Source organism: Nuphar pumila, unplaced genomic scaffold (genome assembly GCF_984573655.1).
Source record: "Nuphar pumila unplaced genomic scaffold, dmNupPumi1.hap1.1 HAP1_SCAFFOLD_432, whole genome shotgun sequence".
In the NCBI taxonomy this organism is placed as follows: Eukaryota; Viridiplantae; Streptophyta; class Magnoliopsida; order Nymphaeales; family Nymphaeaceae; genus Nuphar; species Nuphar pumila.
The window spans coordinates 726-26,196 of NW_028323343.1; the positions used below are offsets into that span (position 1 = coordinate 726).

The following is a 25,471-nucleotide window of genomic DNA, read 5'->3' on the forward strand; positions in this document are numbered from 1 at the left end:
ACCGCAGCATCTCGGACAGCCCCGCTACTGGCACACAAGACCGAAACATAAAGGAACAGCACAAGCGTACGGCGAAGCCCAGATCTCGGTCATATGATGATACGAATGCCTCCAGACAAAGGCACAGCTGGTGAGCTGTGCGGCATGCCCCCTATTTTGAATTCAGTTGCGTTCACAGATCCATCATCATCACTGACTGTTCGCACTGACGCCCAAACCGCTGATGGAGGGTGCACACATGAGTGGGAAACTTGGGAGTTGTTGGTTCAAGTGTTTGCACTCCGAGCGGATCTTGTCACGACCATGACGGCATGATCAAGCATGCATCATATGCATGCTACTATCTAAGCCATCCCATGTATCCTTGTATGGGCTTCATGGAGAAGAGTATCCCATGTATGGCCTTGTATGTATGGCTCAACATGCTGCAATTTACGGAGAAACGTTTGGCATATGCCATCATTGTTAGTAGTATCAGCAGTACTGGTGGCAAACCTGGAGCAGCTTGCTGTGTTCTCGTGAAGCAACTCCATGAACAGGTGCCTCAGGTCCCTCCTGACCACGAGCACTGCCTGCAGGACGAACAGTGCTCGCTCCTCTAAACTGACCTACATTCCACATGCAACATTGTTAAAAGTTGAAGGAGGCGCCTCAGATTGCCATATATCCCGTGAGGTGCCAGTGTTGGATGGAGCAGCTTGAACATGCATGACAATGCGCAGATGAGTACCTGGACCCCTGAGAGAATTGAGTAGTGACAATTCTTTCAGTGGCTCTGTCTGTTTGAAGGTCAGACTGATATGACCACGATCATTTGTTGTTCGAAACGGCCAGGGTTGGTTCCATGCACGTACTGCTCGTACTTCCCAAGAACGTGAGACGACGGCCAGCGAGGAGGAACAACATAGCGCTTGAATTGCTGGCCAGGCTGGGAAAGGCTGACCTTGCTGAAACAGTATTCTTCCAGGGCTCGCTGAATAACCCTATAATTCACGCTCGGCAGCCTGAGCTCCTCGATGGCACAAGCTTCCACTTTTGCAACATCGAGATCACGAACAGCTTGACTGAGGAGGCCCCAGCGCACGTCCATTCGCTGTGAAAGGTCCATGATAACAAGGTCACATTACCCGCACAACATCATCCCCTATTATCTTGTGTCCTGCCACTCAAACGATCGTAGTGCATATCATACACAGAAGCGTGGGGGTCGCTCCATGCCGAATACCCTTATACTATTCCTGTGCAATTGTTCAACAGCAACAAACGAACGCTCTGGTAACGTTGTGCCAGCCGTGCCGAAGATGAAGATATCCCACCACATGTAAACTGGGGTCCGTCGGCTGCACAAAGCACTCAGACTGAGTCTCAGTCGTGCACAACACAAAAGCAACTGCCAACCCTATATATTGGCTACACATGGCTATCTGGAGATAATTGAGAATTGAAATGACTGAAAAAGCATGACAGAAAATCATGGGTGTAGGCTGGGATGCAAGCGTAAACAAGCATGCACTACTTAGAGATAATCACTGGTGTTTGCAGGGTGCTGGACGGCTTTTTTTGCTGTTGAACGTTCTACAGTTTCAGTGTGACACCCCACATGGGTCTGAGATAGGACAAGCTGAAAAAGGGCCCATGGTCAATTGCTCATGAGGAAACGACGAGTGGAGGCCATGCACCCCAAATTGATACGCACATGTGCAGGGAGTACTTAAGGGTGTTGCAGCCCTAGATACTTTGAATTTCGCGCTGGCAGTGCAATGATGTCATCGAATGCAGAATTTCGACAAGCAAGGTACGTAACACATTGTGAATCAACGGTTCAGTGGGTCGATCGCATGAATTGCTTCCATGTATATCACATGGTTGAGGGTGGCACTTTGAACTCACAGCTTTGAGAGTGGTTTGGTGATCGCTTAAGCGAGCAAAACTGCTGCAGCACACACAAACAACACCATCGGCTGATTCCAGGAAAAACCAAGTAAAGATGCCGTGGGAAGCTATATGTAATTGCCTATTTCAATTCGGCACTGGGCTATCATGAGAATTCTTCTGTATCAGAGACACAGCTGGGGCCAGGCACTCGTGAGGGAATGTTCGGCACTGGCCAGCAATGAGTCGCTATACTCATCTTGGACGCGTCGATCGAGCTGACGATATGCATTGTGTTACCTGATCTTCAATTTGACCCGCCATGGCACGCTTTCACATGTAGGCGACGAAACGTATTGGCCGATGCCGTGCTGTCCACTTGAGCACTGGTTGCCTGTATTTCGCACGAAGTAATGGCGTGCGGCTTTTCGCCCTGCACGTATGTCGAGATTAAAACGATATTAATGATGGTCATGCGTTGGTCCATGGCGGCATGGACACGTTGCCGTGTATGCGCGTTTCCCTTCTGGACAGGAATAAGTCTATCAGCGCGTACTTCATCTGGAAGCGGCAGTTCGACATGCATATACGTGTCTGAATCTTGACGCAGTCGTGTCACTTATCTTGCGGTGAACAGTGCCTTCAAGTGCGCAACACAATTATATGCGAACTGCAGAGGCGTCATGGAGCAGCAAGACACCTTCGACAGTCGTGCCCTTGCGCGAGGCCTTGTGTTGCCCTCGGCAGCTCCAACGTACGGCCCAAATCACAAGGACGTTATTTGGGATGGCAAGTCATTTCAGCTCGTTCCAAAAGGCGCCTCGCTGGGCCGCACACAAGACGCAGTTCTGCCGGGGGGAGCCGATGATTGGACACAGCGAGCTCCCTTGTTCGGAAAGCACGAAATTGATCGGTGGAAAGTACCGCACCATCAACCTGAGTTCCAACGTCAAAGAGGGGTACCTGTTCAAACCAGGAAATCGCTTCAACAATCGGGTGTGAACCCCTCAACTTTAGCCACGTTTTGGCATTTCCGCTCATCCAGCGAATGGAACCGTTGCTTGCCAGAACATGGCGAGATATGCACATGCCACACGCCAGATCCGAATGCTCGTGTGTGTCAGAGATGTTGCGTAGCTAGCGGCCTATGAGCTTTTGATTTTATATCCTATTTCCATGCAGCCCTCAAAGGTTGACCCTATCAATGTAGATGTGGTAAGTATCAGCATTGATGGCATGGAGTTGCAGTTGTGCCTGTCGAGGATTAGTACCATCTAGAAGGTACCTGAGGACACTGTTATATGGTCAATAGACAACGCATGCCCCGGTCAAGGTGAGTGTACACCATGGTGCAGCATACAGCCCTTGTGAGCTCAAAAAGTCGGCAACCCAGGCCAGCCAGGTTGCTGCTGGGGCCGCGAAGCCATGGACTTTGGGGGAGAAATGGGGGTTGATCCCCATTCTGGCTAATCACTGTCCTCCTCGGCATAGTGTTCGCTCACTTAGGCCTGGTGTGCTCCTATCTAGTTTGTGTCCTTGCTCTTTGCAGATGCAAAAAATCGACGCAGACATCGATGGCGAAGTGATCCTGACAAACAGCAAATTTCAGCCGTTGCTAAGGGACAAGGACCGCCAGTCATTGTTTGAGGGCAAGCTCATCTGGAAGTCAGACCGATTCAGTCATTTGCCGGGGCGGATTGGGCATGTCCAGTACGAATCGATGAGCAAGAAGCTGCTCCAGACATCAAGTTGGGAGCAGTCACGACCACAGAACTTCTATGCCCCAGGTTACAAGGAGTACACAACTAGGCCCATGGATTGGGACCGCATGATGGTGAGTCTTTGTCCTCCGTGTTCTAGTTAGAAAGTGCAATTCCATTCCATGCTACCGCTTGAGTCTAACAGTGCGGTTGCCTTTGACTTCGGGTACCCTACGACCCTGAAGGATTCCCCAACAGCCCTGTCTTGCAAGGCCTGTGTGCTCATGTGATGTCAGAATGCGGCGCGGATTGTGCGATGATGATGATGTATCTTTTTACGACCCTACCGCATCCACATGGACATTGGCAAATCCAAGAACTACTTGGGAATCAGTGCCACCATTACTTTCATCTAAGGCAGGCGTACCTGGACCAGCCTGACTTACCATATCCTGACCTGACATGTCTTCTCCATCGTCTTGTACCCTGCAAGAAAGGAGATCAGCCACAGCTGACCAAAAAAACGGCCCGTCAATTCCTTTGGGAGATCGTCGCAACCCATACTCAAAATCGTTGTCAAGAGATCAACTCCCAACAGAGATTCCGATGGGATTGCGATGGGATGCCCAACATTGAGAGCTATCAGGCCCACTCGCTTATGCTCCTCTGTCTCTCAAAACTGACTCCAAAGGGAAAATCAAAGCATTCGGCGACGGCAACCAGTCGTACGGTAAGCTACGTGCTTGTTACCGCCTTGCGAATTGCACTCTCAAAGACTTACAGGATGACCATGTTCTGCCAAATGATGAGAGTTTTGCAAGTCATAAGTATCTATGAGGCAAGGTATGTGCATGCCACATGTGGGCTTCTCTCCTGTATATGCAGCATGTAAGCCGCCCTTTCAGATATGGGTACGCTCCAATACTCAGTGAGTCACCGGCGGTGACCCCAGCCTTGCGGTTGGAACCTTACATTTACACAGGCAGGGCCCGATAACCCGAAAACAGGACACCTCACATCAAGCTTGCCCTCATTATAGGAGCTTGCAATCTACCATCTCCTCATCATGTGTGTCCAGAGACTGCCCACCCTTGAGAGTTCCTGTTGGGTATCTCATCGGTAGTGTCACCGCGCTGCACAAAAATGAACCAAATTGGGATGGAACAAAAACAATATAGTGACGAAATACATCAATGAACTGCTGCTGTGCAGGCCGCTGGGAGACCACTTCCCCCTGCTCCTTCTGGCACACATGTACTCCGAGAAATCGACGGTAGTAGCACCATTGTCCCAGACACACGTGCCCTTGCACGAGAGCATGACAACGAACGGCTTGTACCCGGCCGTGTCGGATGCGTGCCCAACGGGCCAGCAGCATACTCCGTTCATCCCACGGTAAACAAAGACCTTCGGTGGCTCACGCGTGTCACTGCGCAACGCACGCCTGGTTGCGTGCCTGTTCGTGGCCCTGCCGATGTACAGTACTTCGTGGACCGAGGATTTCAGCACTCCACGCGCCGGCTTGTCGTGACGAGGTGACTCAGCTCGTTTGTGAACATGCTCTGGCATGCTTGCCTTGGCAGGACGACGGCGAAGCAGCTTGCCAGAATCGTCTGGTTCGTGCTTTCCTCTTTGGGACAACGGCGCTGAAGGAGCTTGCCAGGTTTGCCTTGATCGAGGAGGATCACAACAGCAGTCCAAGTTGCAAGAAATTGTGCCTCCGGGGTCATTCGCATTCCCGAGGGGGATGGGGCCGGCAGTCCTGTTGCAGCGGCTGTCGCGTTTAGCCGCTGCAGCATTGGTTGTCCGCCACAAGTTTCATGGTTGAGATGCTTGCTGAATGTCTCATCGATGCAGGGCTAGCGGACCACTTCCCGCACAAGTCCTGAACTTCCTGATTTGTGGAGCAAAGCTTGATATTTGAGCTGCCGACAAACAGCTTATGATGTGCCATGTAGCAAGCAACAGTGAAGCAACTGCAGAAGCCCGGGGAGGGCCATCAATGTACCCAAAGTAGACTGGAAGCCTGGACAGTGCTCAGTATGATGTCAATTGACGTCTACGGCGCCAATGGTTATGCCATGTCGGCCCTTGGTGCTCAAGGCCGTGTACGGCACCTTACCTGAGAAATTTGCACGAATTTGTAGCCTGAGGGGATATAGTGACCATACGTGCATATGTAAACGTGTGGGTGGATGCATCCACAGATTGGAAAATTCTGCATGGCACTTTGCCATGCAGAATGCTGGTTGTGAGAAAAATGTCCCTGGCAAGCTGTGAAGGTGTTTGCTCATTGAAGTAGCATGGATTATGTTTAAGTGCGTGTTGCAGTATTGTTGTACATGACCCATGTATCACCGGTGTTTTGCCCACACAAAATGTCTGTGGACTGGGTATCACTCCAAAACCCAGTGATATCTGCATTCTGAGCAGGGTGGACTCGTACGGGATGCGCGTTCTGCACAAAAGGTTGCCCAATGTAATGCATGTTACCTAAGCAAACCGCTTCATGCCATATAGACACAAACGCAGCGGCATTACCCATACAGTAATAGTTACAAATAGCACTGCAAGGCCGAAAGTGCGGCAATTGCCACGGCAACCAACTGAACAATCACCTGCCCCGCGAGTCTTTCGACTCAAATGCAACGGCATGCCACGTGCGACATTGTAATGTGCCAAGCTAAGATCGTCCTTCAAAAAGCCGGCACCAGGCCGTTCTATTTTGAGCTTGTTTGCAGGAGTGTCCAGCATGCTTGCCAGCCGATTCTTGAGCTCAGAAACTAGCTCCCCAACGGACGTCATGTCCACCTGAAGCACTTGGCCATTGAAGGGCGCATCCCCTTCGTCTGCCACGTGCACAGTCACCTGGCAAGGCCCCGGATGCTGGCTCAAAAATTGCGCCTCCGGAAGAAGGGCCGTTGAATCTGTTTTCCGGCGCTTTGAGTCGGGCTCCTCGTGAGCTGGCGCGAGAGCAGGGAGAGCCCCATGCCCGGTTGGGGGCGGCGGGAAGTGGGGCTGCGGCATTGGCATCGGCGGCATGCCACTGGGGGGGGGGGGCATGGCCATCCCACCTGGGGGCCGTGGGAGGACCATTGGGCGCGCCATACCAGGTGGCGGCATCATCGGCATGGGGGGCCGCTGCAGGTGGCCCTGAGGGGGCCCCATCTGGCCCTGCGGCGGAGGGGGGAGGCCTCGAGGCGGCATGGACTGCCCCATCGGCGGCGGTGGCAGACCCTGCGGCCGGGGGGCGGACATCGGCGGGAGTGGGGGCTGCGACTGAGGCGGAGGGGCGCTGACGCCAGGCGGGTTGGCTGGCAGGGGCGCCAGCGTCGGCCCTGCACGTGCCGTGACAAAAGGCTTGAATGAAGAACATACTGAAATAAAAAGACTAATCCGCAAAATATAAAGTCAGAACTAGTCAATAACATCATACCGACCATGTTCCTGTTTGTATAGCTACTGTATTTGCACGTGGCGTGTTATGTGAGAGGCTTGACCCAGCGCACAAGTGCTTCACTCACACGAGTAACCATCCCTGTGCAGCAAGGTCAACATATGCCATATTGCCTTTGACAAGCACGATACGGGCACCATAGTGTACACACGCCTATTGGGGCGAACCATCTACTCGCCCATGCGTCGCAGAAAGGGCGTGGCCAAACAGCGTTGGCATTCAAAATAGTGAACCTACTACTTCCATACTAAAACATTCTTGGAGTTGCCAATGTCCATGTGGATGCGGTAATGTTGTCAAGATACGTCATTCATGACATAGACAATAGCAGGAAATAGTCAACAAGCAACCAAGACAGCACATTCGAAGAGATATGTTGTGAAGATACATCATTATCATCATCATTGATGAAGGCTTTGTTGACGAAAGTACAACAAACAAAGTCGCACCTCGGCCGGAGGGAAGCTGGGGATTGGCGGTTCCGACGGGCGCAGGGCCCAACTGCAGGGGGGAGGGTGGGACCGGTCCGGACGCGGGGGGGCCGCAGGGCCGTCCTTGGGCAGCGCGACCTGCTGGATTGCCGCTGTGAGCTCCTCCGATGACGAGCCAAAGACGTCCGGCCGAGTGCCGGCGAGCCGCGTCAGATTCGACATGATCTCCACATCGTTTGCCTTTGTCGTTTCTTTGATTTTGGCCAGCATGGACTCGCGCTGGTCCTTCCACTTCGGGTCGATGAGGTTGATGCGCATGTGCTCCTGCATCTCCGAGAGCGGCACAAGCTCTCCGGTGATAGGCGAAACCACATACTTGGTGGGATCGTATTGTTGCCCCGTTGGTGTGCGCTTGTAGTCTTTCACGACCTGCACAGCGGATAGACTGCTAGAGAGTCACCGATATCACTAGCGGTGATGCATATAGTTGCGCTCATCCTCAACACAGCACCCATATCCTGCTAGGGCGAGTAGACTGTATCCTGCTAAGTCTCCTACAGCACCCACAGCCAATCGTGTAAAAGTTTCAGCGAGAGCGGGAACAGCAAGGCGGCGCACATGTCAAGGCACCCACGTCGCATGCGATACTCGCAAGGACAGAGAAGAACGCAAGTTTGACATAGAATGCCTGTGATGAACTAGTTGTATGCGCGGCAATAGTGATAAATTGTGGCACATACATGCATTTCAACTTACTGTCTAACGTACCGAGAAGCCTTGGCAACACGTCAACAACGGATGGTACCGATCAGTACCAAAACCTGCCTGGCACTGCAAAGCGCTTCGTCAAAGCGTTTGATTTGCGTGTCCGGATGCCAAACAATGCATGGATTTGAGGGACAAAAATGGTGGTCGAAACCCGATCTGGCGAAGCACTGGCACTGCAGAGCGTCGCTGCAAGTCACGGCGGCGAAGCGCACCTTGACAGGCGCTTCAGCTTCATCGTCAGCTTCAACCACAACCTCTCCCGCTCGGCTCTCTGGAGGAGCCTGTGTCGGGGGTGCCAGCTGTCCTTGGGCCACCAGCGCTGCCTCCTCTTCGTCCATTTCAGTCGCCTCGCCGACCTTCTCTGCTTCTTTCGCTGCGCCACCCTCTTCGACTTCCTCCTCCTCCTCCTCCTCTGCAACGATAGTAAGCAGTGTGTCAGTTCTTGTTCATGCGCTCTACATGGCTGCGCCTAAAATGCATCCGTCTGGTACCATATATGCTGTTTTCATCATGTAGTTGTGCAGGCACTGATCCGACAAATGGGCAGCCAACTGCGCTTTTGTACCGCCCAATACATCGCTTATGTTGCGAGTAAATGGAGCCCGAAGATAGGAACACAAGGTGCAATGCCCAACGGAAGTTCGCAAAAATTGTGAGACTACCCCCTTAACTCTGTTAGCTATTCTGGGATTGCTGTGTTGTGGGTGCTGAACCGAGTGAGCCTCAGAGAGTGAGGTGGGGTCCTGCAAGGGGCAATACATGGAGAAGTCAGGCTACTACCCATGAGTCTACTGTGTTATTGCATGCACTAGGGAAGGGGTTGCAAAACAGTTTTCAAACGCGTCTCACAGACAAGCCAGCGCAAGCGGTTGTAGGCATAGTTACCCCTGGTGATCTATGTGCCGATGCTGTGCCATCCGTGTTGCGATGAGATGCAGGTATTGGCTGTGACGAAATGTTTCGAGATAGTCACTGAATCTCAGCCGTCCCGAACCTAGCGTACGCGATGATAACGCATATACTGCCCAGCATGACATTACCGGGTCAGCTTGGTGTGTTCCAACACTGACGATGTGTGACCAAGCAATCACGTTCCAGAGAGGAAGTCATATTAGCGGCTGAAACACTCCAATGCTTGCATGATGGATGCCATGCATCATGACTCATGAACCTGGAGTTTAGAATACGATCAAGAAAATAAGGAGACTACTGGGAATGGTGAGGCCCATTTACACAAAGCAAAGCGATGCACCATGCCCTCCGACAAGGACAGGCCGTGACAAGTTATACAGTTCCGCATGTGAGTTTCACGATCATTGCCATTTCAACAATCATTTTACAACCCGGAATGTAAAACACACTTCAACATCGCGCGCTTAATCTTATCCAATCGTGCGTCTTGGTTCGAATACCTGTCCCTTACAAACAATCGACAGGACACGGAAGCAACAGCAGCGCACCCTCGATGGGTCCAGCCTTGTTCATCTGGATGACGTCTTTGAGCGTGAGCGGCGGTGGCAGGGACGTTTCATCCTCCGTCTCCTCAAACTCAATGGTTCGTACAACGGTGAAGTCGTGCCAATCGATGACGAGCATGGCCATTCGCTCTCGTTCCCGCTCAGCTGCAACCTCGTCAGCTTCGGCTTCGCGTGCACGAGTCCACTCCAGTCGCCTCAAACACCTGCAGCAGGAAAATAGGGTCGAAGACACAGATGCAATCCAAGACAACAATCCGAGTCCGCAGCGCCGGAAAAGACGTGCTGATGATGATATATCTCTTTACAACACGACCGCACCATATGGATACTGGCATCTCCGAGAACTACTTGGGACTGCGTGCTCGTTCAATACAGGTGATTAGTGCAACATCGCGTGCAATTGCTTCAGAAGCACGGCACCAACAGCAGCGTGCGCCACGAATGAAGCATCTGCAAACGCACCGAGCAAGGATGGCGTCCCGGTCTGCGACGTCCTTCTCGAGTCCCTCTTTGATCTCCTTGGTGGGAAACAACACACGCGAGTACGCGTCTGTCAGCTGCGTGAAGAACGTGAAGAGCGAGTGAGTGGACTTGAGGAAGTAGAACTGAGGGTTGTGCTGTTCGCGGGACTGCAGTCCGGTCATAAATTGGCGACCGTTTCGAGCCACAAACTGAGCTGTCAGCTTAATGATGTCCAGATCTGAAGACATGAGGCCTGCAGGTGTGTGCACGGTGTACAGCTCGTCCGCGGGCTTCTCAAGGGCCTGTGTTGGGGGAGGTACGTCGGGAGCTGTCGTGGGCGGCAAAAGCGGTGCGACCACTGAAGCAGGAGCTGACGCGCCCACTGCAGACCCACCCGCCTGAAACGCTGCCTTTGCAGCCTCAGGACCGTCCTTGAACTCCATGATCTTGTATTTGTAGTATTTGTTGTAGGGGTCTGTGGGCTGCAGGAAGTTGAATTTGTTGCTTTTGGGCTGAGCCAAAATCTTCTTTTCAAAATCGGTTCCTGCAGCGAAAGCGAGCTAAAGGTTGCCACGTAGCATTGCAGACCAAGTCCTGCTGAGAACTGCATGATCTTGTGCTGATGACAGAGGGATACGGCGCGTTGATGCCCTGGTCCTCTCGTAGCATGCATTCGACTTGCTGGAACTCATCCAAGTAACCCTGGGCAGAGTACAGAAGGGCAGCACACTCCAGCTCCCACCGTGGGTATGTACTGCTCAAAAGTGTGCAAAAAATTTCCATGGTGATCACGTGCATCAAACCCTGTCTTTCTCTGACCCATCAGATTGCAATAGCCATGAGCACATGTGCCATGGATCAAAATGAGCGACAAGAGTTGACGCAAGCTACACAGAACTCGCGTGCTGCAGAGAAAACGTGTAAATGGTGATGAGCGTACCATTCTTGGCGACAAACTCTGCGGTTTTGTCAACGATGGCTCTGATGTCAGGTGGGGGTATGATGAGCCCGATCTGCCTTGTCTGGGTGTCCACCACTGAGAGTGCAGGCAAAGTTGCAGGAATGGTTGGAACGACCTCCCCAACTGCAATAATTGCCCCACTCTCTGCTGCCGTCGCCATGGTGATGTCTTTGATACCGACCTATGCCACGCCTACGCTGCGGAAGGCACACAGCAACACAAGAATACCTCAACGGCTAGCCAGAGTACCAAAGAAAGTCAAGGCAAACAGGTAACCAGAAACAGAACTTGGGGTGGAGCGATGTTTCGAACGACAACGGAAGGGGCAACAAATGTCCTGATCAGAAGAAAATGCTAGGCAAGACGAACTGATTAGTTCCAGTACACAACTTGCATGCTTCGCAAACTGATCTGCATTGTTGCGACACCGATGAGCAGACACTATCTCCCGAAGGAGAAATAGGAGCGGTATGACTCAGTCTCCTGCTACCCACATCACAAGTCCCACGCAGCCTGCAGGGCGGCAAGGGCATGAAGTCAACCACACCATGGATATATCCATTGAGCATTCGCTATGACGCAAGCTTACGCCGACAATGTTGGACCATGTCAAAGCGCACGTCGAAGAGCCCAGATCGTGCTCCCAATTTCGTGCTTCACATCATAGGGTACTCACGTTGATGCTTGTAGTTGCTAGAATATGCCGATTGATGTCAATTTCTCGCCTTACGTTGGTAGTACGACTGCCTTTGGTGCTTTGTGCTCGTGGCAATAGTGCTTGGGAATCCACATCACCATCAGCATAGTGTGCAATGTTGAGGTCACGGCTTGGGGAGTTCTGGAGGACTTGGGTTCAAGGAAGGCAGCTTGTGGGCGTGGACCGTGCAGGGAACAAATTTTACAGGTGCGCACATGTCAACACATGCATGATGATTTCTGGGAAACACAATCGACACCACGCCCCGTCTGAATTGAGCAAGCACCTGGCGTTGAACACCATGGTCCGGTCATGTTGCTAGTGAGATGTGAAAAGTACACGTACTGTCTGGGATACATAGACTGCAAGATGGGACAGCTGCCCAAAACTCGCACTTGCAATGCGGCATTGCCCGGCTTAGCAGCAGGGACAGTCATGCCCTCCTAAAGCACCGCCGCTTACGAAGGCCAAGTTGCCATATCTGCGGCGGGACATCACAGCATTGCCACTACACAGGACGATGCAGAGCTCTGAAAGACGCTGGTATCGAGTTCATCCTTGTGCACCACCTCACCAGCTCATACAGCCAATACATTGGAAAAAACGCCATGACTTTGAAGAGCATTTGCACACCGACTGTGAGCGTGCCTGTCCTACTCACCAGGGCCGTTCTATCAGCTTTGTCCTGGACTGCAAACGGCAAAACACTCACATAGCAGATGTCTTGCATTCCATGCGCTGTTCAGAATGATCAATTGACCTGGGTCTGTTTCGTCTTTGATTTTAAGTTTAGCAGGGTGGACGCAGATGGGACACAAATGACGACCGGGGGCGCGTTTTTGAAAAGCGTGAGGTGCAACTGTTCAAAGCATTCAACATGGCAGACTATGACCCTGACTGCTTGGCCCCTGAATGGCGCTCCTGGCTGAATGGCCACCGCGCGCAGGCTCCAACGCTTGAGGACATGGAACGGTGTGCGCCGAAAGCGGTCTTGGCACTGCTTCCCCAAACTTTGTTCCAGCCCCCATCCCTGTACGCAAAATTGATACATTTTCAGGCATCCGGATCCACAAATCGCAAGCCTGATGCAGCGCTAGCCATTGGAGTTGCTGATGCGCACCCAGTGGTGCTGCATCAAGGTCGTGCGACTTCCAGTGTGCGTGCAGTGCTGTTTGATACCCCGTTTCTTGGTGCATCATCCACACCACAGGAGCAAATGATAGGATAATAGGATTAGGAAGGGGAGTGGCTGTTTCTCTTCCTTTCCAGCGCCGTATTCTCCGCAGTTCTACGTGAACCATACGAAAAGTGAAGGGGTTGCAAAGATTTTTTCAGCTCAGGGCGCATGTGAGCCATCGTTATACGCATGCAATGCATGAACTTGCAACTACTCTGTCTAACCATGAAGTCTTCTGCTGGCGCGCTTACACTGGCGATGGCCGCCGCATCTACAATGTCGAAAGACAGTACAATCATACATAATTGCTGCAGCTGCTGCGAGACTGGGATTTTCTTCATGAAAATGATACATGCGGAGGTCGGGTGCTTGGCTGGTTGGGGGGCGTGGTGTTGGAACAGTGCAGTTGTGGTTGTTGCGAATGTGCGGTCACACTGCTTCTAAGCCCAGCAGTTCTGCAGGCTGCGACAGACCCGCGAGCAGGCCGCGGAGAACGCACGGGTGGTGGATGCGGAGGAGAGCAAGCGGCGCATCCGCAATGCCACTCTTGGGCAGCAGGTGGACGGCCCCAACATGGACGCGTTCCTGCGGCAATTGGTATGTACCTGGTCATTGCTTCGCCAGAATGGGTTTCGACCCCCAGTTCCATCCCAAAAACCCATGCATTTTCGAGCACCTTGAACCCCCGATTCACAGGTTCTGGCCAAACGCTGCATCTGGCATGCATTGCTGATGCATTCCTTGTCGTAGCTTTCACGTTCAAGTAGTGGTCGACAGCACGTGTATGCGCATACGACCCAAGCAATACCCAGGCTCTTGGGATGACGGAGAGATAACGTGTTTTCACAATGTTATCGCATCCTCAGAATTATCCAGTGTGTCCTCGTCACCGGTATGCACCTGAGGTTGCATGCGCTGTTCCACGGCATTTGGAACACGACAAGGTCGCTGAAGTGAACAACAAGGAAGGGGAACCATGGGTTACTGCATAGGTTACTGATGGTGGCATACATGTGCAGCTCTGACCTGAATCGTATGATGGCGATGTATCATTTTACAACACTACCGCGTACAAATAAACAAATTCACCCATTGCGCATCAAGCCATATGATAGGGTAATGCATGATCTGCCATGTGCCAAGGAAGTTCAGTGAAGTGTGTTTTGCCGAATGCTTATAAAGTTCCAGCCAGCTCATTCCAGTAAGCATCAGGTTATGCAATCTGTGTGACATGGTATTAAATGACTTGCAGGGCCACAACGAGGATGTCGGAAACATGGCCCAACGTTCACATGCCGCACGTGCCCCGGAAAATTCGGATACGTTTGAACCAGGACAATGGAACCCACGGCAAAAATGAATAACGCTGTGTGTTAATGTTTCGCCAGTGGAATGTAGACCTGCCATAACAGAAAGTGGTCCTATCCTCACTGTTTGTGCAGCTTGAGTACAAGACAGGAGGATTGTAACTGCTTGCTATGAACACGTATTTCGAGGTTTGCAGAGACCCTTGCAAGGCCGTTGACGTGGCCTTGAGGCGAAAATAATCTTTTGAAGTCCAAGGCCGCCTTCGTACGTGGCGTCCGCCGGGAGCTCAGCTGTGCTTTGTGCAAGGGCAACGCGCGCATATACTACAAGTCCCTCTCTCGTGTCTCTCGTGTCGCCGTGAACGTCGGCTCGGACTTCCATGCGGGGTGTGATGCACCGCAGGAAGATCCCGGCGTGGCTTAGGTTGCTAGTTTTCTTGTGTGTTTTGTCTTTGTTTGTGTCTTTGTTTTCAGTGTTAGTTTCTGTGTTTTTCCCTGTTTGCCAGCCCTGTCGCTTGTAATAAATCTGTTGAGGTTGCATCAGACAGCGGTACGCTGTAACCCTGTCCAATGTGCGGGTGTTTGCATCTCTCAGCATGGCCGCCTGGAGGTGGATAGGCAGCAAACGGTTGGCCATATGGCACCCAATGGAGAGAAGAATGCGGCCGCCCTAGCACTCAGCCTGGGAGTGCCGCCTCCATTTGCCTTCTGGGCAGTGAGGCTGCTCAATGGTTCAATCACCGCACGGTTACGCGCAAACAACAGCTCCCACATCTCACGCGATCCTTGTGGCATGTTGCAGGCCAGGTACAATTATGCTCAGGTAAAAACATCTGCTGCGGCCAGGTCATTGTCTAGATCGTTTTTAAAGTACCACCTTCACACAGTTGATGCGGATCTTACAACTGTTGAGATCTTACAATGTACGTTATCACTACAAACGCTAGTCTTGACTATTAGTCTCTTCCCCCAAAGACATAAAACATGTCCTTGAGTACATATAGCTGTATCTTCATGCACTGTGAGGTTGGCTATTCTGGCAGCCACCTCGAGCCTATCTATCATTTAGTATGACTCAACACTCCCCTGTGGCAGTGGAATATGCCACAAGCAATACAATGAGACACTAAACACAGTCAAGTCTACGGCCGGCTGTGGAGCACTCCCCTGTGGGATGCTCCCCTGTTACACTCCCCTGTGCGACGCTCCCCTGTTACACTCCCCTGTGCGACGCTCACCTGTGCCGGGGTGATGTCTCCCCCATGACAGCATGTCATGTCACCCGGCAGCACCGATGCGGACTCCGGCGCGTGCCATGAGAGGCAGGAATTTCTCGACTCGGAAGGCATTGGTGAAGGGATCAGCCTGATGGTTGGCTGAAGTGATGTACAAGAACGTCAGTTCTTTGCGCAGCGGCGTCCCTGCCAAAGTGCCAGAATATGCGGAAGTACTTGCTCTGCTCCGTGGACATGGGGTTTTTGAGCAGGGCGCATGAGCTTTGGTTGTCGCAGTTGATGTTGATGGGCTGGTCGAGCGCGACCCCCAGGCTCCGGGAGCAATTTGTTGTACCACATGACTTCGCACACGGTGGAGTCCGCCGCACGATACTCGGCCTCGCACGTGGACTTTGCTGCGCTGGGTAGGAGCTTGCTTTGCCAGCTACTGGCGCCGCCGGTGACCACCACAATGTAGCCTGCTTAGGAAAAAGAAAAATAAAGAGAGAAGAGAAAAAAAAAGGAGCGTGACGTATCCCAGTCACCAGCGAGGTTCGCGTCGCTGTACACCCGCTCTCCAGCTTCGGTGCCATAGGTGATGCCCACCCATGGATAGCATCTTACGTCCCCCAGCAGGTGGATTGCTGCGTCCCAGTGCGCTTGCTTGGGGTTCTGGGTGTATCGGGGGAGGCAATTCACAGCGAACGTATTGTCGGGCCGGGGGCCGTTGGAGAGGTGCATGAGAGAGCCGATCAGCGAGCCATACTGCTCCTGGGGCACCTCCATAGGGTCGCCGTCCTTGAAGAGCGAGAGGGAGGGCTTCATTGGCAGGAAGGATTCCTTGATGGGATAATGGCTGTACTTTGCGAGGATGGAGGCAGCGAGAGCCCCTGCGAGATGGTGATGGTGGGAGCAATGCGGTCGCGCTCAATGTGCATGCCAAGGAAGAGCTTGGGCTCACCGTTTTTCGCGAAGAGGAGGCTCATAATGAGGTCGATCACGCGTTACACCACCTCTTGCTAAGGCCTGCAACGAGGCAGTCGTCGATGTACACGAGCGCGAGAAGGATTCCACACTCGCTGCGCAGGATGAACATGCTGGGGTCTGATTCCGACTGGACGAAGCCGTGCGCGCGCAACTTTTCACGCAGGGTGTTGTGCCACGCGCAAGGCGCTTGTTTCAGGCCTTAGAGCGCTTGGAGCGGGCAACAGCACAACGCCGGGTTGTGCACGAAACCTTGCGGCTGCTGCATGTACACCTCCGCTTCGAGCGGCGCATTCAGGAAGGCATTTTTCACATCCAGCTGGCTGCACTCGAGATCCTCATGCGCTACAACTGCCATGAACGTTCAGAATGTCTGCAGCTTGGACACTGGGGTGTACGTGTCATCAAAGTCGAGACAAGGGTGTTGCGAGAAGCCTTTGGCCACCAGGCGCGCCTTGTATCGGCCATGCGCTTTGACGTCGAACGTCCATTACAGCCGATGGGGTACTGACCCGAAGGCACAGTCGATCTTGGGACTAGATCCCACGCGTGGAGTCCTGTAGAGCGTTGTATTCGGCGTGGATAGCCTCCAGCCACAAGTCGCGATCCTCCCTGAGCGGGTGTGTGGCTTCATCACAGCTCGCAGGGATCAGCCCGTGTGCGTTGGCGGTGCAAACTTGGAAGGCGCGCTGGCCCGGTGGCGAGGCCACGGAGCGCAGCGGCAGTGTGTGGCGTTGTAGCGACGGGACGGGAGCCGGGGGGGGATCTGGGCCCGGCAGGTCCGCGGCTTGGAGCAGGTGTGCCAGCTCCGCCGCGCTGATCAGGTGTTGCGGTGCGGGGGAGGGACCCTCTGAATGTGCCACACGAGTGTGGGCCACGAAGAAGTCGGTCTTGCGCCGGACACGGGCCACGCGTTCGGAGGCCTGCGTGGGAGGCAGTGCGCGGGCGCGCACTAAGGCGGGGGCAGTGCGGCTACAGGTGGTGCCTGGGGGGGGAGCAAGGGTGGCGGGGCGGGCAGGGCCGGTGGCGCCGGTACGTTGGGCATGAGGGGCTTCCTGCACACAGGGTGGAGATTTATTAGCTATACACGGTTTATGCCACTGAGCTGGCGGGTGATCCTGACGTCACCATCACACTTTTCTCACACAAACGTCGCGCCCATTCCGAAGCCCTCACACAACGGAATTGAATGCGACCGGTCTTATTGAAACCAGTGATCAAAATAAATCTTAGCTCTGTCGGGAGTGTTTGACCTAGTTGTGCATACTTTGGCAGATATATTTTTCGCGGATTTCACATCGCCCGTAGAGGGTCAAGACGTTGAGCAAATGTGCTGAAAAAGCGCGAAATGAGTAGGTAAAGGCGGTGCCTTTCACCATACGCCCCGGGCCGAGACGCGTCGGTACATATTTTTAAATTTACAATCGGACAAGTATTGAGAAAGTTGTGGTTACGGGAGTGCCGGGGATAGTCATGACTTTGGCCATAGGGTACTGTGCCTTAATCAGCTCGTATGGAGACGTATGAAGGCTCTATAGACAGAACTCGGAGCGTACTACAATGTTGATACCGGCGGGATTTCGAGAACTTGAGTTTCCAGACCACAGTCGCAGCTCAAAGATGGGCTACACCACAACAGGTTTTCGCGCGAAGTATGGGATGACTTCATTTGGGCCCAACTACCCGTGATAGACGCTACAGGCCATGAGCTTTCGGGAGTGATGTGAAACCACATATGCTAAAAAAACCACGCTGCAAGCTGGTGAAATTGTTTCGTCTGTGCACGTGGGGGCTTGATTGTGTGGCATGGCGCCTACGTGCACGTATATGGCAATCATTCATAGGACTGTATCTCCGGCTTCACAGCACACCAGGGCAGGGGACCACCGCAAAAACATAGCAATTGCACTTGTGCATGATGTCAGGAGGGCGGGGGGAGCCCCCCTCTCGGCCAAGGGTCGGGGGGGGTCGAGGGGCAGCCACCTTGTCACCCCGAAAATACACGACTGCAGGGGGGATATGCTGGGTTTGTTGCTATGTAATTCGCATGACATGTCAAATTTTGATATGTTCGAGCCCTTCACCATGTCCAGGGCCGTCTGGGCTGTCGATTGAGCCATTGCAAGGTGGGTGGTTCAAGTCAGCATGTCGTGTGTATAGCTAATAAATCTCCACCCTGCATGTCCGGGGGGTCTCGTCAGTGTCACATTCGATTTCATCATCGCTGTCACTGCCTGCGCCGCCAACCACGGGCATGTCACCGTTGGCTGGCAGGGGTGCGTCGGCAGCAGTACCGTTATGACAGGGTGCCTGAATGGAAGAGCAGGTATGACAGGCGCGGCGTCACGTTCACCAAGGGCACGTTTTTCTGCTGTGAACACGACGTCGCGGGAGGTGCGGAGGGCTCCATGCGGTATGCGCACATTGTAGGTTTTGGAGCCAGCGGGCTCAGCAAAGCCGACCAGGATGCCAGTTTCAACGCGGTCGTCAAGTTTCTTGTGGAGGGCAGTAGGCACGTGCACGTGCGCGATCGCGCCAAATTGTCGCAGAAAGGACAGGTTTGGCGATGACCCGTGGAAAACCGCATGGGGCGAGTTTTGATTGGTCTTAGTGTTGACAGGAAGCCAATTGTGGATTTGGTTGGCCATTATGAGCGCGTAGGCCCAGTACGAGTTCGGCAATCCGGTTGCCTTTAGCATAGACCGTGTGTTGTCCATCAGGGTTCTAAGTAAGCGTTCTGCCACGCCATTTGTCTCTGACGAGTAAACGGCTGTAGGCTCATGCTGAATGCTGGTAGAGTGAAGGTACTGTGCAAGGTCAATATTGACGAACTCACCGCCGAGGTCAGTGCGGAAACCGAGGACAATGTGACTGGACTGCCGCTCGAACATGGCAATGATGCCCGGAATGATGCCCGTGGACATCCGGCTCAGGTATGCCTTGTGCTTGGCAGATGCATTTACTAGCAAGTCTGTAATCGCGCTTATGAGCAACAAGTCGGATGCCAAGGGCATCATCCCGGGCGTCCTTGCCATGTTCGAGCGGCAGTCCAGTCAAACTGTCCTCGGTTTCTGCACTGACCGCGGCGGTGAGTTCATCAATTTAGACCTTGCACAGTACCTTACTCTACCGACATTCAGCATGAGCCTACAGCCGTTTACTCGTCAGAGACAAATGGCGTGGCAGAACGCTTACTTGGAACCCTGATGGACAACACGCGGTCTATGCTGAAGGCAACCGGATCGCCGAACTCGTACTGGGCCTACGCGCTCGTAATGGCCAACCAACTCCACAAGTGGCTTCCTGTCAACACTAAGACCAACCAAAACTCGCCCCACGCGGCTTTCCACTGGTCATCGCCAAACCTGTCCTTTCTGCAACCGTTTGGCGCGATCGCGCATGTGCACGTACGTGCCTACTGCCCTCCTCAAGAAACCCGACGACCGCGTTGAAACTGGCATCCTGGTCGGCTTTGCTGAGCCCGCTGGCTCCAACACCTACATTATGCCAACATAACCTACAACATAGCCTGTTCAAATCTTTCAACGTATGTTTAATCTAAACACATAAGACATGTTGTTGAGTATATATAGCTGTGTCTTCATGCACTGTGAGGTTGGCTATTCTGGCGGCCAGCTAGAGCCTATCGATCATATAGTATGACTCAACAACAACTACGATTGCGAAGTGACCTGGAGGAGTGGCGGTCGGTGCCAACGTCTGTTCCACGTTGCTGTTGAGTCGTTGTTGTCACCCCCGCCCGGAATGTGTGAAAGTGATGAGCTCTTGATGTGCGATATTGATAGTGAATGACCTAGTCCCAGTGTGTGTCTTGCCTGAGCCGTTAAGCTAGAAACAATTGTACCTTGCTGGCGGCACGCCACACCGATCATTCGAGGTCTTGAATGATGTGGGAGTTGTATTCTGCATTTCATCGTGTTGATTGTTCTTTGATCAAGCCCCGAGCAGCATGCTGCCTGGGTTGCGATTTGGTGGCGGCATTTCCGAACTGCAGGGTTTACTGAATCCCACTGATTGCTGCCTATCCACCTCCAAGAAGCCGGGTTTGTCTGTCTGAAAGTTGCATGTTCTGCAGGGTTGACCTTAGATTCACCTCAACCGGCTAGTCGCAGTTCATATTGACGAAGGAGACACGGGACAAGGATGCCATCTTGCAGGCAATGTCGGGAAACTCCCTCCGCTCGATGAGCTGTTGCCAGCCCTTCTTCTGTGCTTTCAGACTACTGCCATACAGGCACACACGCCGAATTACCCCCTCGAGTCTTTGCCTTCCGCAGACAAGTAGTTCGCCGATTCCCATGTAGCTCTTGGATTTGCCAATGTCCATATGGATGCGGTAGTGTTGTAAAAAGGACATCAGAAAAGTGCAAAGTCTTGCGCCCATATTATTTCCCATGCACTTTCCTTGGCTTTTGGGTCCATCAGGGGGCACCTGGGTACCATGAACATGATACTATGCTATTCAAGCCAAACCTTGTGGCATAATGCTGATTGATCGACTCCCCAATTATGTCACTTTCTCATGTCGGAAGTGAAACGTTGATGGATCGGGAACGTCCGGAGCATCGGAACCTGACATGTTGAATGATGTGTGTCGCTTTTCCTTACAAGGTGACAGCAAACATGCGGAGCATCGTTTGCTTTTCAGCGCCGTCCAGGAACAGTGGCCTTCAGCGATTCTGTCAGCAGGATTGCTGGCTATCAACAAACCGCCGGATTATTAGGCGGATTCAGCCTGTTTATCACTTTTATAATCCTCCTGATCTCAACGCCCACGCATCCCACTCTCCAATTGATAAATGTTGAATACGACACAATACAATCATCAATTGTGACCAGACGTGCACCACAGAGGATCATCCGAGTATTTTTGGACGTTCGGGCTCACGGAGTTCGACGATTTCGGGTTAGGCCGATTTTACATCCCCAAAGATCATAAAGTTTATGCCTGCTGCACACGAAAGAACATATCTGTGTTATTCAAGCAAGCCCCTGTTTTTCGTTGTGCTGTAGCAACATGTTTCGACAACTTGCGCTCTGTGCGCGTAGGCGAAACTCGCGGCATTCACAAGGATGCCCTTGCTGTCAGGGGTTCACTAATGTATCTCGGAAGTTTTTATCCAGCGAAGCTATCGTCAATGGTGTTCCTGTGGAGGTGTGTCTCATCTGGTGTTGGAGGAGGGTTGTAGGTTTTCCCTTCCTGTGGCCCTGAAGCCCAAGACCTGAATGATGCGGCGATACGAGTACGCTGCGATGAACTGCTAGTCGCAATGTGGCAGATTGTCTGCTATGTTTTGGGACCACAGGAACGAGAACCACTAGGTCGGGAATGTTGTAGCGATCGGGACCACGGAAATGGAGAATATTTGTTGCAATATTCGGGGTGGGAAGGCCAACACATGTCGCCAAGTCCTTCATCCCGGCAAAACATGATTGTAAGGCTGTGCAAAGGAATATGTTCCCAGATTTTGAGCGCATGGCTGGGAACAAAGGCCATTGAGCACCTGCTCGGTGAGTAAATAGGCATTCCGTCTAGATGATGTACCTTTTTACAACTACATCACATCCACCACATCTACATACATATATTGGCAATCGCATGACCAAATTGCGACTCCCACATTCCTTCCCTTTGTAAGAAAACTGCACCTGTTTCAAGTTGCTTTTCTTGCAGAAGTCCGCATTGTAGTGCAATCAATGTCTGTATCTCCCACATCATTCCTTTTAAACGAGGTGCATATGTATAAATATTGTATGAAGGTTCATCTTGTAGAAGTCCTCATAGTTGCGGCACGTGTCCGATGTTGCCGTCGGTTGCTACTTTGAACACCTCTCTCTGTTCTGCTCATTGATAACTCACGAGTGTTCTGGTTGCCGTTGCTGAAAGGCTCTTCATCTTGACTCAAGCGTGAAGAGCTTTTTGTTGCATTGCGAACACCCACAGACGGCTGAAAGACGTCAACCAACCAGATATGAATGAGAAAGTCCTAACATGGGGATTTCATGTTTCTAAAGTTACAAGACTTGGTGTGGCAAGTTGCGTGGTCTGCATAAAGTGGGCCACATGAATGGCATGGCGAGCTTGATGAGTTCGCCCATGTGTGCACACATGAACCCTTGAGTTAGCCAAAGGACGGGCTCTAAGCTGTGTCTGGAACGCGTGCATGGTATGCATTTGATGTTACTGCAATGATCTGCTAGATCGGGGTTCGGCCTGCACTTCTGTCCCAAACAACCATGCCTTTGCCCACACATTGCACCGTCTGGCAAAAGAAGGATAGATATGCTTTATTTTACGATTCAGAAAGGCACATATTCCCTTGGGCAGATCATGTATATGCAAGGGAGTGTACATGATGCACTGTAAGCCGAGCAAGATGGCAAGCATTCAACATGGGGACCATGCGGTGCGCACGTGGTGCTGCAAGTCGTTGACTAGTGATGATGATGATGTTTCTCTGTCCCGACCGCTGACGTTCCATGAGCTGTATTGTTTCGAATGTGTTGATGTGGTTGTTTTCGGCCTAAGATGTAGCTCTTGCTCTTTCTCTGTGCGATGTAATGATGTATCCTTATGACAGGAGTATCCTTTATGATAGGCTTGCTTGTTCCGACCGCTGACGTTCAATGAGCTGTTTCACTTTGAATGTGCTGTCTTTGTTGCTTTTTGTCTGTTTCCTGACATTACCCACGTGATGTAATTTTGTATCCTGATACAACATTACCGCACACGGACATTGGCAACTCAAGGAACCACTCGGGAATCATTGCTACAAGTACCGTCACCTAAGGCAATCGTACCTGGACCAGCCAGACCTACCATAGCCTGATCTGACAAGTGCCTCAAAGAATTCGTTGCCACTACAGGTGCATAATGAAGGGGGCTCCAAGCGAGTTGTCGTAACAAAGGACCTCCCCGGTTCGCGCTGGCTCGATGTCCTCACCTCCTCCGGCTGCCGTGTCGAGATCTGCAAGCATCCGGACACCATACTCACGGTTTCCACTATCACACAACTCATCGGCGACAAGTGTGACGGTGCCATCGGACAGCTGACCGAAGACTGGAGCGACGTTGCTTTCTCAGCTCTCAAAGCCGCAGGGGGGGGCGCGTTCAGCAACTACGCGGTCGGGTACAACAACGTCAACGTGCCGGATGCGACCAAGCACGGGGTGGCAGTCGGCAACACACCGGGCGTCCTGACTGAAACTACCGCAGAGATCGCGGCAGCTCTCACACTTGCGGCCGCGCGTCGCGTCGTCGAGGCTGACGTGTTCATGCGAGGGGGCAAGTATAAGGGCTGGCTGCCGACCTTGTTTGTCGGGCAGCTGCTGCAGAACAAAACCGTTGGTATCATTGGTGCTGGTCGCATTGGCTCAGCCTACGCTCGCATGATGGTTGAAGGCCACAAGACGGATCTCGTGTACTTTGACCCGTACCCGAACAAGCACCTGGAGAGCTACGTGGCCGACTACGGCAAGTTCCTGCAAGCTCATGGGGAGCGCGGGGTGACTGTGCGGCGGCTGGAGACGATGGAGGATGTGCTTCGCGAGGCAGATGTGCGGCTCTTGCTGACGATGTGTGCCAGTGTATGTGTAGCGCATACCGACATGTGTATTCATGGCGTAGTCAGGATACGTCGTGACTCACTTGTGAGGAGATGATGTCTCTTTTGACAGCACTACCACATGGACATTGGCAATCGTGTCTCGGTGAAACGTTGATTTGGTTGGTGGTGACTTGAAGGCCGGCTTGGTGAGCAGCACTGGCAGGTGAGGTTGCTGAAATTTTTTGGACATGCCGTTTTGTGTCAGGGGACACTGATGCTCGCCTTCAGAGCACAGTGTTTGTGTGGCAGGGTGCCTGCAGGTGACCAGGTGTACCAGGCTGTCATTTCATACGGCAACTGCTGCTTGAGCTTGGAAGCGTGCAGATGCGTGGCTCGTCGGTGCGTCAGTGTCAACACCACACCATGGCACCCCCTAGATGGGAGCCACTGCAGAGGGCACTGCGTGTGCCCCTGTCCTGCGCCGTTTCTGCATCAGGTCTGGCAAGTGTCGGTGGTGCTGTTTCTTACACCCTATCATCTGTCCTTGTTCGCTTGCAGGTGGTCAGCTTGCACTGCAACCTGGACAAGAGCACGTTCCACCTCATGAACAAGGAGCGCCTTGGAATGATGAAGGAAGAGGCTGTGCTGGTGAACGCTGCAAGGGGCCAGTGCATTGACGAAGCTGCCCTTGTGTCACATCTTAAGGCCAACCCCAAGTTCTTTGCAGGGTTGGATGTCTTCGAGGATGAGCCAGCGATGAAGCCAGGGCTAGCAGAATGCAGTAATGCTGTGATTGTTCCGCACATTGCCTCTGCGTCCATGTGGACCCGGAGCGGTATGGCCACCCTGGCTGCGTGCAATGTGGCTGGCCGCGTGCGAGGCGACCCTGTTTGGACTTCGAATGACGTGGTGCCGTTTGTAGATGGCGAGTTTAGCGCAATCCCGAAGGCTTCCCCTAGCATCGTTAATGCCAAGGAGCTTGGCCTTGAAACGATGTGATGCTGGCATGACCTTGTTGCGGCCTTCTTTTTGAAAGTAGAGTGGTGCAAATGTTCACTGGATCATGTCTGTCTAGAGCTTGCAGTTCTCAGATCTTGTAAGGGTGAAGTGATCTGCTTGGTTGTTTGCCTGATATACGAGCAGGAGTTTTGAATGACAAAAAACACCCTTGAAATGCAAAAGAATGGACAAGGGCTTGCCATTTGCAACTCTGTCTGCAGTCACTTTCGTGAAAGCTTGGGTGCTGACTTTGCAAAGCCACGAATAATGTGAAACACACCGCGCCTTCACCAAGCTCATGTACTCGATGAATGAACAATTTAACCACTCCTGCTGCACACATTAAACTGTGCAGGAGCATTGTGTTTGTGTCATTCATATGAACACATGCGGACA

The 25,471-nt window shown here is 52.5% G+C and overlaps 1 protein-coding gene and 1 pseudogene across 1 annotated transcript; one reads left to right on the forward strand and one right to left on the reverse strand.

Moving 5' to 3' along the window:
• Positions 1–5,886: 5,886 nt before the first annotated feature.
• LOC149810239 (putative splicing factor 3A subunit 1) lies at positions 5,887–11,289 on the reverse strand. Its single transcript, XM_089994342.1, has 7 exons — positions 11,109–11,289; positions 10,169–10,712; positions 9,689–9,909; positions 8,441–8,640; positions 7,552–7,889; positions 6,114–6,963; positions 5,887–6,030 (listed from the first exon to the last, which is right to left on the reverse strand). The coding sequence occupies exons 1-7, from the start codon at positions 11,287–11,289 to the stop codon at positions 5,887–5,889; spliced, it is 2,478 nt and encodes an 825-aa protein (XP_089850468.1).
• A 10,151-nt stretch (positions 11,290–21,440) lies between these two features.
• Positions 21,441–25,075, forward strand: LOC149810240 (glycerate dehydrogenase HPR, peroxisomal pseudogene; annotated as a pseudogene).
• The last annotated feature ends 396 nt before the right edge of the window (positions 25,076–25,471 follow it).

Coding starts and splice junctions, on each gene's coding strand:
- LOC149810239 (XM_089994342.1), bottom strand. CDS start 11,289: ATGGCGACGGCAGCAGAGAGTGGGGCAATTATTGCAGTTGGGGAGGTC. Junction 7,890..8,440: donor AAGCTGAAGCGCCTGTCAAG/GTGCGCTTCGCC, acceptor TCCGCTGTGCAG/GTCGTGAAAGACTACAAGCG. Junction 6,031..6,113: donor TTGTAACTATTACTGTATGG/GTAATGCCGCTG, acceptor CCTTTTGTGCAG/AACGCGCATCCCGTACGAGT.